At 30.7% G+C, this 12,781-nt stretch overlaps 1 protein-coding gene across 1 annotated transcript; it reads right to left on the reverse strand.

Annotated features, from left to right (window-relative positions):
* Positions 1–437: 437 nt before the first annotated feature.
* On the reverse strand, positions 438–4,121 carry LOC110916872. The gene is made up of 2 exons (XM_022161526.2): positions 3,557–4,121; positions 438–1,427 (listed from the first exon to the last, which is right to left on the reverse strand). The coding sequence occupies exons 1-2, from the start codon at positions 3,973–3,975 to the stop codon at positions 581–583; spliced, it is 1,266 nt and encodes a 421-aa protein (XP_022017218.1). The 5' UTR covers positions 3,976–4,121; the 3' UTR covers positions 438–580.
* Positions 4,122–12,781: the final 8,660 nt, after the last annotated feature.

The following is a 12,781-nucleotide window of genomic DNA, read 5'->3' on the forward strand; positions in this document are numbered from 1 at the left end:
TCGAACTTAAGACTTGGAGAGGAAAACTCATTCGGGCCTACCATAGGTGGAACTTAAATACTCGTGGCCACCACTAGAGCACTAGTGATGGTTATCATTGGTGATTAGTTGATTACGTTGGTTACACTTATTACACAGACCTCTCAGTTGTATAATTTTGGGTGAATATCAATATCATTTGCTCAGTGGGCCTGTCCTAAAAGTACTAAATTTGGCCCATTAAGTTTATTAGCCTCATGCCCTCATCGGCTCATCCAACTCTTTTTCTCAAATATAGGTGCTCAAGTGAATTCAACGATACTCATATGACATACATCTTTAAATGCGATAAACTTTTGTTATAGAAGCAATAGTTAAATCTAATAGAACTAAATATAAGAACACCAAAAAAAAGTATATATATATATAGAGCCATAGAGGAAAGTAAATAAATATAGTTAAAGAATGGCAAAAAATATATTTTATATCATTAGTTCAGGGAAAGGACATACATTTCTTCCATAATGTACAAAGAAATTAGAAGATGCACACAATAAGTGCACTCCTATGGATTTAAATTCGTGTTTTTTTTTGTATGTAGCTAATATGGCAAACTCTTTGAACTTGAACTAATGACCAATAGTTTCAACTTAGAACTTGAAGTCGAGTCCCCATTTGCGCGACGAGTAATGGTTTCCATATTCTTATATAAACTTTGTCGGACCATATTTTTCATCAACCTTTTGCCTTCGTCGGCCGCACCATGCTTTGCTGGTGAATTGAAGGATAACCTTCTTGACTGTGGCCCCGAATGAGGTCCCATCTTCATTTGTCTCTCGTCTTTGAACCATTGGAGTAACTTTAGAGCTCTTTTTTGCGCCAATGGGCTCCCTAACAACGCAACTTTAAGAAGAATGGGCATGATTCCTCCCTCTGCCATTTTCGTTCTTTGCAATGAACTTTGATGAGCTAATATCATCAAAATATAAGCGGACAACTCTTGTGATCTTGATTTATCGTCCCATGTCAAAATCTCCATCAAACATTCAGGCACCATAGGGCTACTTTCCAAGGCCTTTTTCCCCATCAAAGTTACCACAAGATTCCCTAATGTTGCAAGAGCTTTTTCTGATGCTACTTTCATAGATGTCAATTTCAAGAGAGTGTGTACCACTTCATCCTTCGCTAAAGATCCAACATTATCTATCACAGTCGATAGATTATACAACGTGCCCAAGCACAACATTTTGGTGTCAACACTTGAATCGGATTCAAGCATATGTAGCACTAGTGGAAGAATCTTCGATGAATCAATAGGGAATTGAGCGTTCACTAGGGAAGATAACGACATGATGAGTTGTGCAAATTCATGTTTTGCTAATTCGTCAACACCGATGTTTTTTGATAGCTTTGATAAGATTCCTGCCTCCACCATGAGAGCCTTATTCCTGGCAAATCAAACATAACAAGAGAAAGCAAATAACCTCCATTTAATCTTTTTTATTCATAAAAGCTATATATTGATATTGTGTATGTATGTATGTATGTATGTATGATCAAGACCTTTGATTCTTTGAATACCAAACCACTAGAAGTTAAGTACATTATGACACCAATAAGTCAAACAATTTTTAAAAACGTTTAAGAGTGTTACAAGGTCAACAAATGCAGTTTTCAATACAGCTTTTGTCTGTTTAAGAATCTTTACAGATATTTAATATCGCTATTATATAATTTTTATTATATTTTAAATGATTATGTTCATACTATGTTTGCCAAGAAATAACGAGCATATGATATGTTTTGGTTTTGACATGGTATTTTGTTTTTCTATACATATATATTCATTGGATTTATTTTAATATCACTTTGTTAACTATTTAATGAATATAATATTACAAATTATGCTTAAAATGATAATTGATAGTTTTGAAGAATTCAAAGATTTAAAAGCCAAGTATTATACTGTAATATTTTAAGACAACATGATCTCATAAATTATATTTATCAGAAATGGTCTGCCTAACAACTGCTATTATTCCACTTCCAACTCATTCCTACCATAGTGGAGAGTCAATGCAATTTGTGGACGATAATTAGAAATCAAACTAAATGATAATTTTGAGGTAATAAATAAAATTTCCTTAAAACAGTTAAATAAAAATAATAAACTGTGGTAACTTGTTGATTAGAAGTGGCGGATCCAGAAATTATTAGCTGGGGTGCAGATGAGTGGTTAAAGCATATTTTCATGGGGTGCAGTCGGGTTTTTTTGCCTAAAAAATACACTATTTTTTTTAATGGGTGCACCCGTTCACCCTGGGCTTCACCTTAGTCCGCCCCTATTGGCTAGCATAGTAACATCGACTTATCACATTATTTATATAAGATTAATTAGTTCATTAATTGAGCTTAGCTATGATAACATGAAATGAAGATTCAAGTTATGACCCTATTCATAGTTTAAAATATATACATGTACATATGTAAAACAACTGCTACGCTAAACTTTTTACTTCAATAATGACTTGATAAATTTATATGGGTCTTTAACTAAAAAGATCTATCACCCTACATGCTCAGAAAAATATATAAAATAAGCTATAATTCCTCTTTAAAATATGCTACTATATATAAATTTTCTTTACATTATGTTTGAATATTCGTATGGAAAGGTCAAAGTTGGCCACTAGCTCCCATATGTGGAGTTGGTTCTATTCCCATTAATGTATTACCACTTTAGCCAAAACTCCACACAACACACGAACGATTGGACTTGCTCTTCTAATCAATGGAAATTAAATTTTAATAAATATAGACATCTCATTTTCAGATAATAAATATTAGCATAGATTGGTTGTATGAAATTATTAGCATAAAATATTTCACAATACAGAAAAGATTAATAATTTATCTACAACTTAAATGGGAAATAATTTAGTTTTAAAGTTTTAATTGAGCAATATCATATGCTAAATTTGATATTCAACTAATTAAGTGGCATTATGTGGTGATGAACTAAGAAATGCCACTAGCTTACTTTATTTAATGTATAATAGTAATTCAAATAAAACCAATTTTACATATTTTCCTCAATTTATTCCACCTAAGTTAACTTATAACATTAAAATCTTTTCTAATAACCTTAACTTCCTAATTTTCCGAACTTAGCTTTTTTAAAACGACAAACTCACAAGCTTACTAAATCTATTTCTAAATATCACCCTGATATCTACCATGAGACCAAACCCGCACCACTTAAAATCTATTTCTAAATATCAACCTAATATCTACCATGAGACTAAACCCGCACCACTTAGAATGCAAAATCTTATATTATTCTTACATAACTCGTTAACATAACGATCCATGTTATCTATGATTCGGTTATGGCTTTGTAAAGTTATATACAAACAAACAAATGTAATCACTAAAATCTTAGTTATCTTATTCATATCAAGCTATTGATAGGCTCGAGAAAATCATATATATATTGCATAAAAGTTTTAAAATACGTGAAAACCAAGTAAACAATTATAAGTTTTGCGTAAAATATCAAAAGTATAATATAACTTACGTGCAAGTGCCATTAGCAAGTTCAAACAAAGCTTGTACAGCCACCCTCCGATGTGATATGGTGTATTCCGAACCAACCATGGCCACCAACGGCGGAATAACACCGAGTTCCGCCATCAACTTCCGCCTACTCAAGTCTTCTCCTCCGGCAAGCCTCTTGATCTCTCTGGCTGCAGCCGCCTTCTCTTCCCTTGTGCCAAAGTGAAGCCTCTTTACAGACCTTTGTAAGATCGAACTTTCATCATCATTCTCAATATTTGCATCAACACTTTTGCGGTGATCCACGATCACCTCAGCGGTTCGTTCGCCATCGTGCCCTTTGTTGGTGGATGTCTTGCGAACGAACCGTCGGATTTTGGTGAAGAATCTGAGCTTCACAAGGACTTGAGACCAAGTTGATGATGAGGGAGACTCTACCATTTTTTGTTGGTTTGTTGTAAAGATTACATACAACTGAAAAGAGAGGTTTTTGATTTGATCTTTTAGTGGGCTTCCTACAGTTTATATCTTTATATATTATATATATAAAGATATACGTTTAGAGAGAGAGTAGAGAGAGAGAGAGGGGACTTTGAGGGGTGGGAGAAAAGGGCACATGCACAGGGTATTCTTTGTGTATAACATACTGTTAACATCCTTGTATATATATCCTATGATAAATAATGGTGATGCTCGATCGATCCCTAAATATTAAGAAGATTCCTAAAGTACCCTTGTGATTTGGGTTTAAATACAAAGATAGTGCATTTTTTTATTAAAAATATAAAGGATTTAAATTAACCAACTTTGGTAATTGTGTTACTTGAGTTTTTTTTAAGCATAAATTAATATAAATGTTTGGAGAACAAGATTTTACTTTTGTTTTAAAACATTAGAATAGTTTAATTATAAACTAAAAGCTTTTACTGTTTTATAATAATCACTTATATTGAATAAGATGTTCATTTTGTCTTTTTATGGTATAGCAAACATCTTTTTATATTTCTTTTTGCTACAACCACTAACTTTTAATATAGCAAACATCTTTTTATCAAAAAATTTTATATAAACAAAAAATTAACACACAACTCTAATAAACTAAGGGTTCTAACTTGCTAAGGGCATTAACATGTTATACATAATTTTTGTTGGTGAATAGTTCATAGTTTTTTTAAATACTATAAAAAACCATTTTTTTGTAATTTCTTAAAAAAGCGTACTTTCTTTTTGTCACTTAAGAATTGCGCTGAATTAAAATGAATTAACTTTTTATATTGAATGCATGACAAGGCAAAGTGTGTTTAATGTTCATCTTTTTTTTTTCTTCTAGATTTTAATTCAATAAGTTGATAAAAATAAATAGTACTTCAAAAGCAATACAATAAAAATACATTAGCGTGAGTGACGTAATTTAATATAAAATAAGTAACTAACAACATATAAAATGATGTGTATAAATATAAAGTCGTTAAAAAGTATTTAAAAAATGATTTATCCCTATTGTAATGTAATTTATCAATTAATATTTTCATGATTTTATCCGATTATAATTAAAAGATTTTTTCTCAGTGGTAACATGTTAAGGGTCTTGTATAATCATGATTTTATCTGATTATAATTAAAATATTTTTTTTTCAAAGGTAACATGTTAAGGGTCTTGTATAATAATAATAATAATAATAATAAAAAACAGAACATATTTTGGTTTTTTTATATGCAAAAATTTCGTAAGTGATTTTTGGAGAAAAAAAAGGGTGTTGCTAAATGTACCTCTTTTTTCAAATTTTTACTGGCTACACCTCCCCCTTGAAGTTTGTAAATAAAAACAATAAGCCCTTTTGTTTTCTATTTTTTTTTTTTAAATTGCATAAGAAAATATCCCTATTTTTATAAGGGTTTATCTACTTGCTATAATTTGAATACTCACATATACGCATTTTGCTTTTACAATAGAACGACTCCATAAAAAATCCTACTGATTGAAAGAAGGAGATTAGGAGAGACCTAACGATTTAGTTCAACCTTTATTTTCATCAAAAATCTAAGGGTCTGTTTGGTATGGGGTAATGGAATAAATGAGAGAATGGAATGGACGAGGTAATGGAATGGACAACGGAATGAAATGGATCATTCCATTCCATTGTGATGTTTGGTTACTCATATGTGAATAGAATGAATCATTACTTTATACAATTTGATAAACAAAAAAAGATGAAGTAACGAAACACAACTGTATTAAAAACGACAAAAATATAATTGACTCAATAATAATAATAATAATATATTAATGATAAAAAAATTAATAATAGATTTTTGATATATATTAATATTAGTATGAATATTAATAAATATAAATATAAATACAAATAAAAGTATAATAAAAATAATAATAATAATAATAATAATAATAATAATAATAATAATAATAATAATAATAATAATAATAATAATAATAATAATAATAATAATAATAATAATAATAATAATACCAACATATTTCTTTCCATTACTTGAAGGAATGGAAAAAAACATCTACATAGCAAAGAATGAAAATTATTATATTTGGAAGGAGTTACATTCCTTTGGAATGCTCCATTCCATTACCACATGATAACCAAACATGTTTCTTTTCATTCCATCAGAATGATCCATTTCATTCCACCTTCCATTCTTTTATACCAAACGCTACCTAATTGATTGAGCGTTCTTGGAATGTATTCATCTTTCTCATTAATATAACTCCTTTTTTTTGATTGAGTAGTTATAAGAATAATAGAATTTGCGGATCAAATATATTTACCACAAATCGATTACCAGATGTTTGTAGTGGATTTATAAAGAAACAATTATTTTATAATATTTGTCGTTGTTTTTCCGCTTATGGATTCTACGAAAAAAGTAAACTTTTCAATTGTTCTTGAACATTTAAATCAAACATTAATTCTTGCTGTACATCATCTGTTTGCGAATTTTGGTGAATAAATTTAGTAGAAAAGTGAATATTGGTGGTGAATATTTAGTATAAAAAATGTGAGTAATGGATTTTTAAAGGGTGGAATTTGAAAAGTTTTAAAATGGTTTTTTATGGAAACAGGGGTATATTTAGTAAAAATGGGGGTGCATTTAACCAACCCCAAAAAATATAGGAAGTTAATTTTTATGTGCAAAAGCAAACTGTTAATTGAGTTTTATGAGAAAACCTGGAAAGTATGTTGTTATTTAACAAAATTTAGATTTGAAAGGATTAGACATGGGATTAATTATTTTTTAAAAGAACTAAATAAAGAAATTGTAATATGCCAGAGATATTATATTTTGTGATGCATTTGATTGATAAAATAATATTTTTTGGTGTTTAAGTTTATTAAAAAAGTTGAAATGCGGTGGTTGTAACAATGATGATAGAGGTAATACGTAGCGGTGACAATGCAGTTGCGTTGATGGCCCTAATAAGGGTGGATGGCGGAAACAACGACGATGTTAGAATGGTAGGAAGGGAGTGAGTGATTGAGTGTCTGTGCGCGTGCATGTTTGTGTGTGTGAGAGAGATTCTGATTCATTTTGTAAAATTGCTTTGGTATTTACTTTAATTAGAGGAATTAATGAAATCATGCGGCTTCATCTTGTATGGTTTTGACTCTCATAGTGGCTCATATTGTTTTTCTGGGAACAATATTCTTCAAGTTGCATCTGGATTCTGGGGCGTTTGTTAAATCAGTTTTTGCGTTATCCGGGTTATTTAATCAAGTTATTCAAATTTGAGAATTTTAAAAATGAATTTGATTTGGATTAAAGTTACAAAGTTCGATACTATTTAAAACCAAAAATTGTCATATTATATAAAAAAAAATAACTGATTTTGAAGTCCAACTCATAAATCATAAGTATATTATATGAAAAAAAATATGAATGATGCAAATTTTGGTTATTCAAATCGGTTCGCTTTAAAACACCTAAATTTAAGTTCAAATTTGAAATTCAGTTTGAATAAAGACCCGTTTTGAGTAAACCGAAATCTGAATTCGGGTTCGATTTTAATCAAGTCTAATTGGAATAATAAAATCCCTGATTGCATCTTTGAGAAGGGTTATGTTAAATACACCCTAAAGTCAACTTTTTTTTACTTTTTTTTCCACAAGTCAACTTTTCAAGTTTCCATAAACTAATAAATTCTCAATGCAATTTTCAACTCTTTTAATTTTTTTTTACAACAGCCCGCAAAACGAGAACTATGTATTTGCCATACTGGAGAGTTAATACACTTGCAAAACGAGAACTACGTAATTTTTTTTAACTTGAAAAAATAACAGTTAATACATGTTCTAATAATTTTTTAAAACAACTCTTTTAACTTTTTTTACAGTTGCAAAGAATTTTTAAAAAAATACAGTTAGTTAGCAGAGTGATAATTAATATGCATAACAGTTAATACTTGAAAAATACACTATATCTATACTTTCTATAAAAGGAGAAATCTGAGTGATATAAGAAAAGCGGATGTGGCAGCCAGAGAGGCTGTCCAACAATGCTTTTCTTATGTCATTACTGCATCATAAAACCTAATATATAAAATTATTTTAAAATCTATCTAAAACTCTGCCTCCCAAAACCTCTGCTCATATCCATCCATACTTTAAAGCCAGCAGAGGTTGAAGGTTCATATAATGCTATATATCAGCAGATGTTTAGTTGTTGGTAATTTCAAATTCAAAATGCCTGGGAATACGTAATTTGCAATTAATGTATGTCACTCACTCACTTATGTCAATCATCTTCTTATATAAAAGTTTTTTTTTTCATTTCCCTCTTCATATTTATACTCTCCTGTTCTCTGCTTTTGTATTTTGAAATTTGAATTCATTTCAATTTTCGAATTAGAAGCACGTCAGCATCAGTTAAGATTAACAATTTTAGTTTTGTTAGCGATTTGAATCCTAGGAAAGATTTGTGGCACATGAGAGCGAGGATCATCCGAAAATGGAAACAAGGTTATAGAATGGATCTCATTTTCATTGATGAAAAGGTATGGTGTATTTGTGTTTTTCCGTTCGTGTATAAATGATTCCATGGATATATATCTGTGAATTCCTGTTTCTATGCTTTATAGGTTTCTATTATAAATGTTCCTGGGAAAGATTTGTTGCACATGAGAGCGAGGATCATCCGAAAATGGAATCAAGGTTATAAAATGGATCTCATCTTCATTGATGAAAAGGTAATGTCTATTTGTGTTTTCCGTTCGTGTATAATTGAGTTACATAGATGTATATGTGTGAATTCCTGATTCTATGCTTTGTAGGTTTGTAATATAAATGTTCCTGAGTTTTGTACGGTAGTTTATTGAGGATGTATATTCTTTGATTTTTTCTTTTTATCACAAACTGTAGGTTTGTATGCTAAAAAAAATACTTTGTTTATATGTTCTTCAGGTAGATGTTGTTGGATCTGTTATTTGGTGCGGAGGTATTGAATTCGTTGGCCGACCTTCAAAAGAAACTAACAGTATGAAAAGCGATATTCAAGAGTTGGAGTAAGTGGTCGTTTACATGTTTAGTCATGTACAAATTATTGTTTGTATTTACTGTGGAATGATCTTAATAAATGAGATCAAGACTGTTGGTACTTAAAGTGGAATCAGGGTAATGCTAATAAATGAGATTAACAAATTTATTCTTCAGGTGAATATGTTATTTGTTGCTCATTTACTACTTTAATAGATGGTCATAATTTTCGTTTGATTTTATGTTGTTATTCATTCAGTTTTAGTTTTGATTTTATAGATTCTAGAAAACTAGTCATAAATTAGTGTTTATGGTTAAATGAATATTGATTTTATGTAGGGTTACGGTTTTGCGATGTATTGTATGGAATGATTATGCTCTGCAGTTTAACGAATTCATCTCTAAAATGACAGCTCATGAGCATGTGATGGTTGTTATACAACATGTAAAGTGTAAGGAAATGGAAATGTATTTTTTGTTACTTTCTGCAAATCATAACTATACTCTTTATTTCTGGCAATATAATAACAGGTTGAATAAATATTCATTAGTTGTTTTGTGATCTATTGCAAGGATGTTGGTGATGTTACGGAAGACTTTTCAGCTGTTGAAATTGAAAAGGATTCTGGATTAAGTCTGAATGGAAAGTAAAAAGAACTTATTTTGAAGACTAAAATTGTGGTTTTTAGTTATGTTTGTTAACTTTTGTTTTAACCTAGTGTGTTTGAAAGTTTGGTATGTTATGGCTACAATTTGAATCATCTAAACCGATGGATTTTGTATGTAATTGCTACAATTTGAATATTATTGTTATTATATTATTGTTGATATTCATTTTCTGCACAAGTAGTAAGGTTATATATTATTTTTAATGAATGAATACTACTTTAATGAATTGGTTAGTAGGAAAACTGTTAGAATCTGTTGAACAGACTTTGCTTCAACAGACCTTATCATTTGTTGATCATGGTCTGTTAAAGCTCTTCTGTTAAACATCCTCTGTTGAAATGCATCATCTGTTAAGCCACAGCAGAGGTTCTCTTTAGCAGACCTTTGCTTGAACAGTCTCTGTGTTTATCAGCAGATGTTGTTTCGTTCAACAAACTTTGCTTTTACAGATTTTCTCTTCAACAGAGTTTTGGGTTTGGTAGACTTTATATAAGAAGATGTTGACTGTATTCCTTTTGTTGCAGATGTTCAAAAGACTGTTATTTGTATTTAGAGGTTATAGAGTATAATTCAAGTTAGATTATGACAATGATCGGCCATAAATTTGTTTCGTCTTTTAAATGTCGATCACCAACATGGTGTGATTTACCGTGAAGAGACAATTGAAATATAATGAATGTACATCAAAAATGAGAATCATCTAAACTGATGGATTTAGCATGTAATTGCTACAATTTAAATATTATTGTTATTATATTATATCTTATGTTATTGTTGATATTCCTGTTTTCCACAAGTAGTAGAGTTGTATATTATTGTTAGTGAATTAGTGCAAATTTAATGAATTGGTTAGTAGGAAAACCGTTAGGATCTTATATACATTAACATCTGTTAGAGATTAACCTCTGTTATAGATTGCTAACATCTACTGTGACCTAGACGAAAAGGGACCTGAGCTACATTAGGATCTGTTGAACAGACTTTGATTCAACAGACCTTATCATCTGTTGATCATGATCTGTTAAATCTCAGATGTTGAAATCCTCTGTTGAACTGCATCATCTGTTAAGCCACAACAGATGTTAGCTTCATCATACTTTTGTATTCATCAGTAGAGGTTGTCTTTGGCAGACCTATGGTTCAACAGTTTTTGTGTTTATCAGCAGAGGATGTTTGGTTCAACAGACTTTGCTTCAACAGATGTCTTCAAGAGAGCTTTGGGTTTGGCAGACTTTAGCGAAATAGATGTTGAGTGTCTCCCTTTAGTTTCAGATGTTTAAAGACTGTTATTTGTAATTAGATGTTCCAGAGTATAATTCAAGTGAAATTATGACAATGATCGGCCATAAATTTGTGGAACTATTTTCTCCGCAATTGAACCGGATCATCTGTTAAGCCACAGCAGATGTTAGCTTCATGATACTTTTTTATTCATCAGCAGAGGTTCTCTTTTGGTAGACCTTTGCTACAACAGTCTTTGTGTTTATCAGCAGAGATTGTTTGGAACAATAGACTTTGCATTAATAGATTTTGTCTTCAACAGAGCTTTGGGTTTGGCAGACATTATCTAAAGAGATGTTGAGTGTATCCCTTTAGTTGTAGATGTTAAAAGACTGTTATTTGTAATTAGAGGTTGCAGAGTATAATTCAAGTGAAGTTATGACAATGATCGGCCATAAATTTGTTTCGCCTTTTAAATGTCGATGATCGGCCATAAATTTGTAGAGTATAATTCATGTTGTGATGTATCATGAAGAGCCAATTAAAATATAATGAATGTACAACAAAAATTTAAGTTAATATAACTAGCAAGATAAGCATACATGAATATAATTTAAATATTCGAAAGTTTGGAAAATATACAAGTTTCATACGTCACCATCGCATAACTTCATCTCACATGAGATAATATCAACAACCATAACTATTTGTAGACTTTCTTTAAGATCAGCTTGGCTTTGTCTGTAGAGTAGACAAATTTGCATTTCACATTTTTGTAGATACCATTGGGCTTGGTGAACTTCTTGGTCCATTGACAAGCCGTGTATCTAAATCCCTTGCCATGCTTCTCCGGTCGAATGTCAATTACAGTATCAAATCCATTCAGATTTTGAACTGTCATCTTCAATGATCTATCAATCCTTGATAATAACGCCACTTTCACATTCAGACGCTTAAAATAAATATAAAATAACAATAAGCAATAACAAATAAATACTATATTTTAGCAAAGTAACAAATTTTTAATTGTAACTAACATTTAACAATGAAAGAATGAGGCATAATATATTAACAGAACAAACTTACAAAATGTTTACTGCAGAATTCTATGGGATATACATCAGGATCAGCTTCATAATCTGAGACAGCATCATCAAAATCTGCATCGTCGCCATCATCGGATGATTCATCGAATACAACATAATGACTATCAGAATCTACGTCATTGGATTCTTCAACATCCAACTGATGATCCATATCTTCAGTAATTGGAGCAACTTCTAATTTGGGTGAGGAAGTATCGCCTTTCGGACTGTCATCGGCTTTGGGTGCAACAATCTCACATCCATTCAAATTAAAGACAGTAAGCTGAAAGATGTAATCCGCTACGTATCTTAAAACAAGTACAACTCCTGTTTGCAGACTCATGTAGTGTACAACCTTTTCCCATCCATCAGTTATAAAGTAACAATTCCGAAGAGGATCCCGTTGAAGTACTACATCAAAAGAGTCCCACTAATTCACATAAATCTTAAATGTCTCTTTAAGTTTACCAACTCCAATACTGATGTTAACTAAGTCCTTGGGTATTAGCTGAACAAAAAGATATAAACTTTATTATGAAATCAACAAAGGTACAGTAAATTTTAAAGTATATCACTATACAATATATTTAAAGTATTGGATTAAAATACCAAAACTTACTAACACGTCCTTAGAAGCATCAAAAAAAAAAAAAAAAAACTATGGGAGAATGAATCCATACATCCAAAGTTCCTCTCAAATGATATTGATGTGAACATAGAAATCATTGGGAGTTTTGTTGGATAATGATGAACTTTTTCAAAAGGTGTCAG

The sequence above is a fragment of the Helianthus annuus genome, chromosome 16, assembly GCF_002127325.2.
Source record: "Helianthus annuus cultivar XRQ/B chromosome 16, HanXRQr2.0-SUNRISE, whole genome shotgun sequence".
Taxonomy (NCBI): Eukaryota; Viridiplantae; Streptophyta; class Magnoliopsida; order Asterales; family Asteraceae; genus Helianthus; species Helianthus annuus.

Bases quoted from the DNA above. Each gene is read 5' to 3' on its own strand.
- LOC110916872 (XM_022161526.2), bottom strand. From the start codon at position 3,975: ATGGTAGAGTCTCCCTCATCATCAACTTGGTCTCAAGTCCTTGTGAAG. The intron at 1,428-3,556 runs GTAAGTTATATT...TTGATTTGCCAG, and splicing joins CTTGCTAATGGCACTTGCAC to GAATAAGGCTCTCATGGTGG.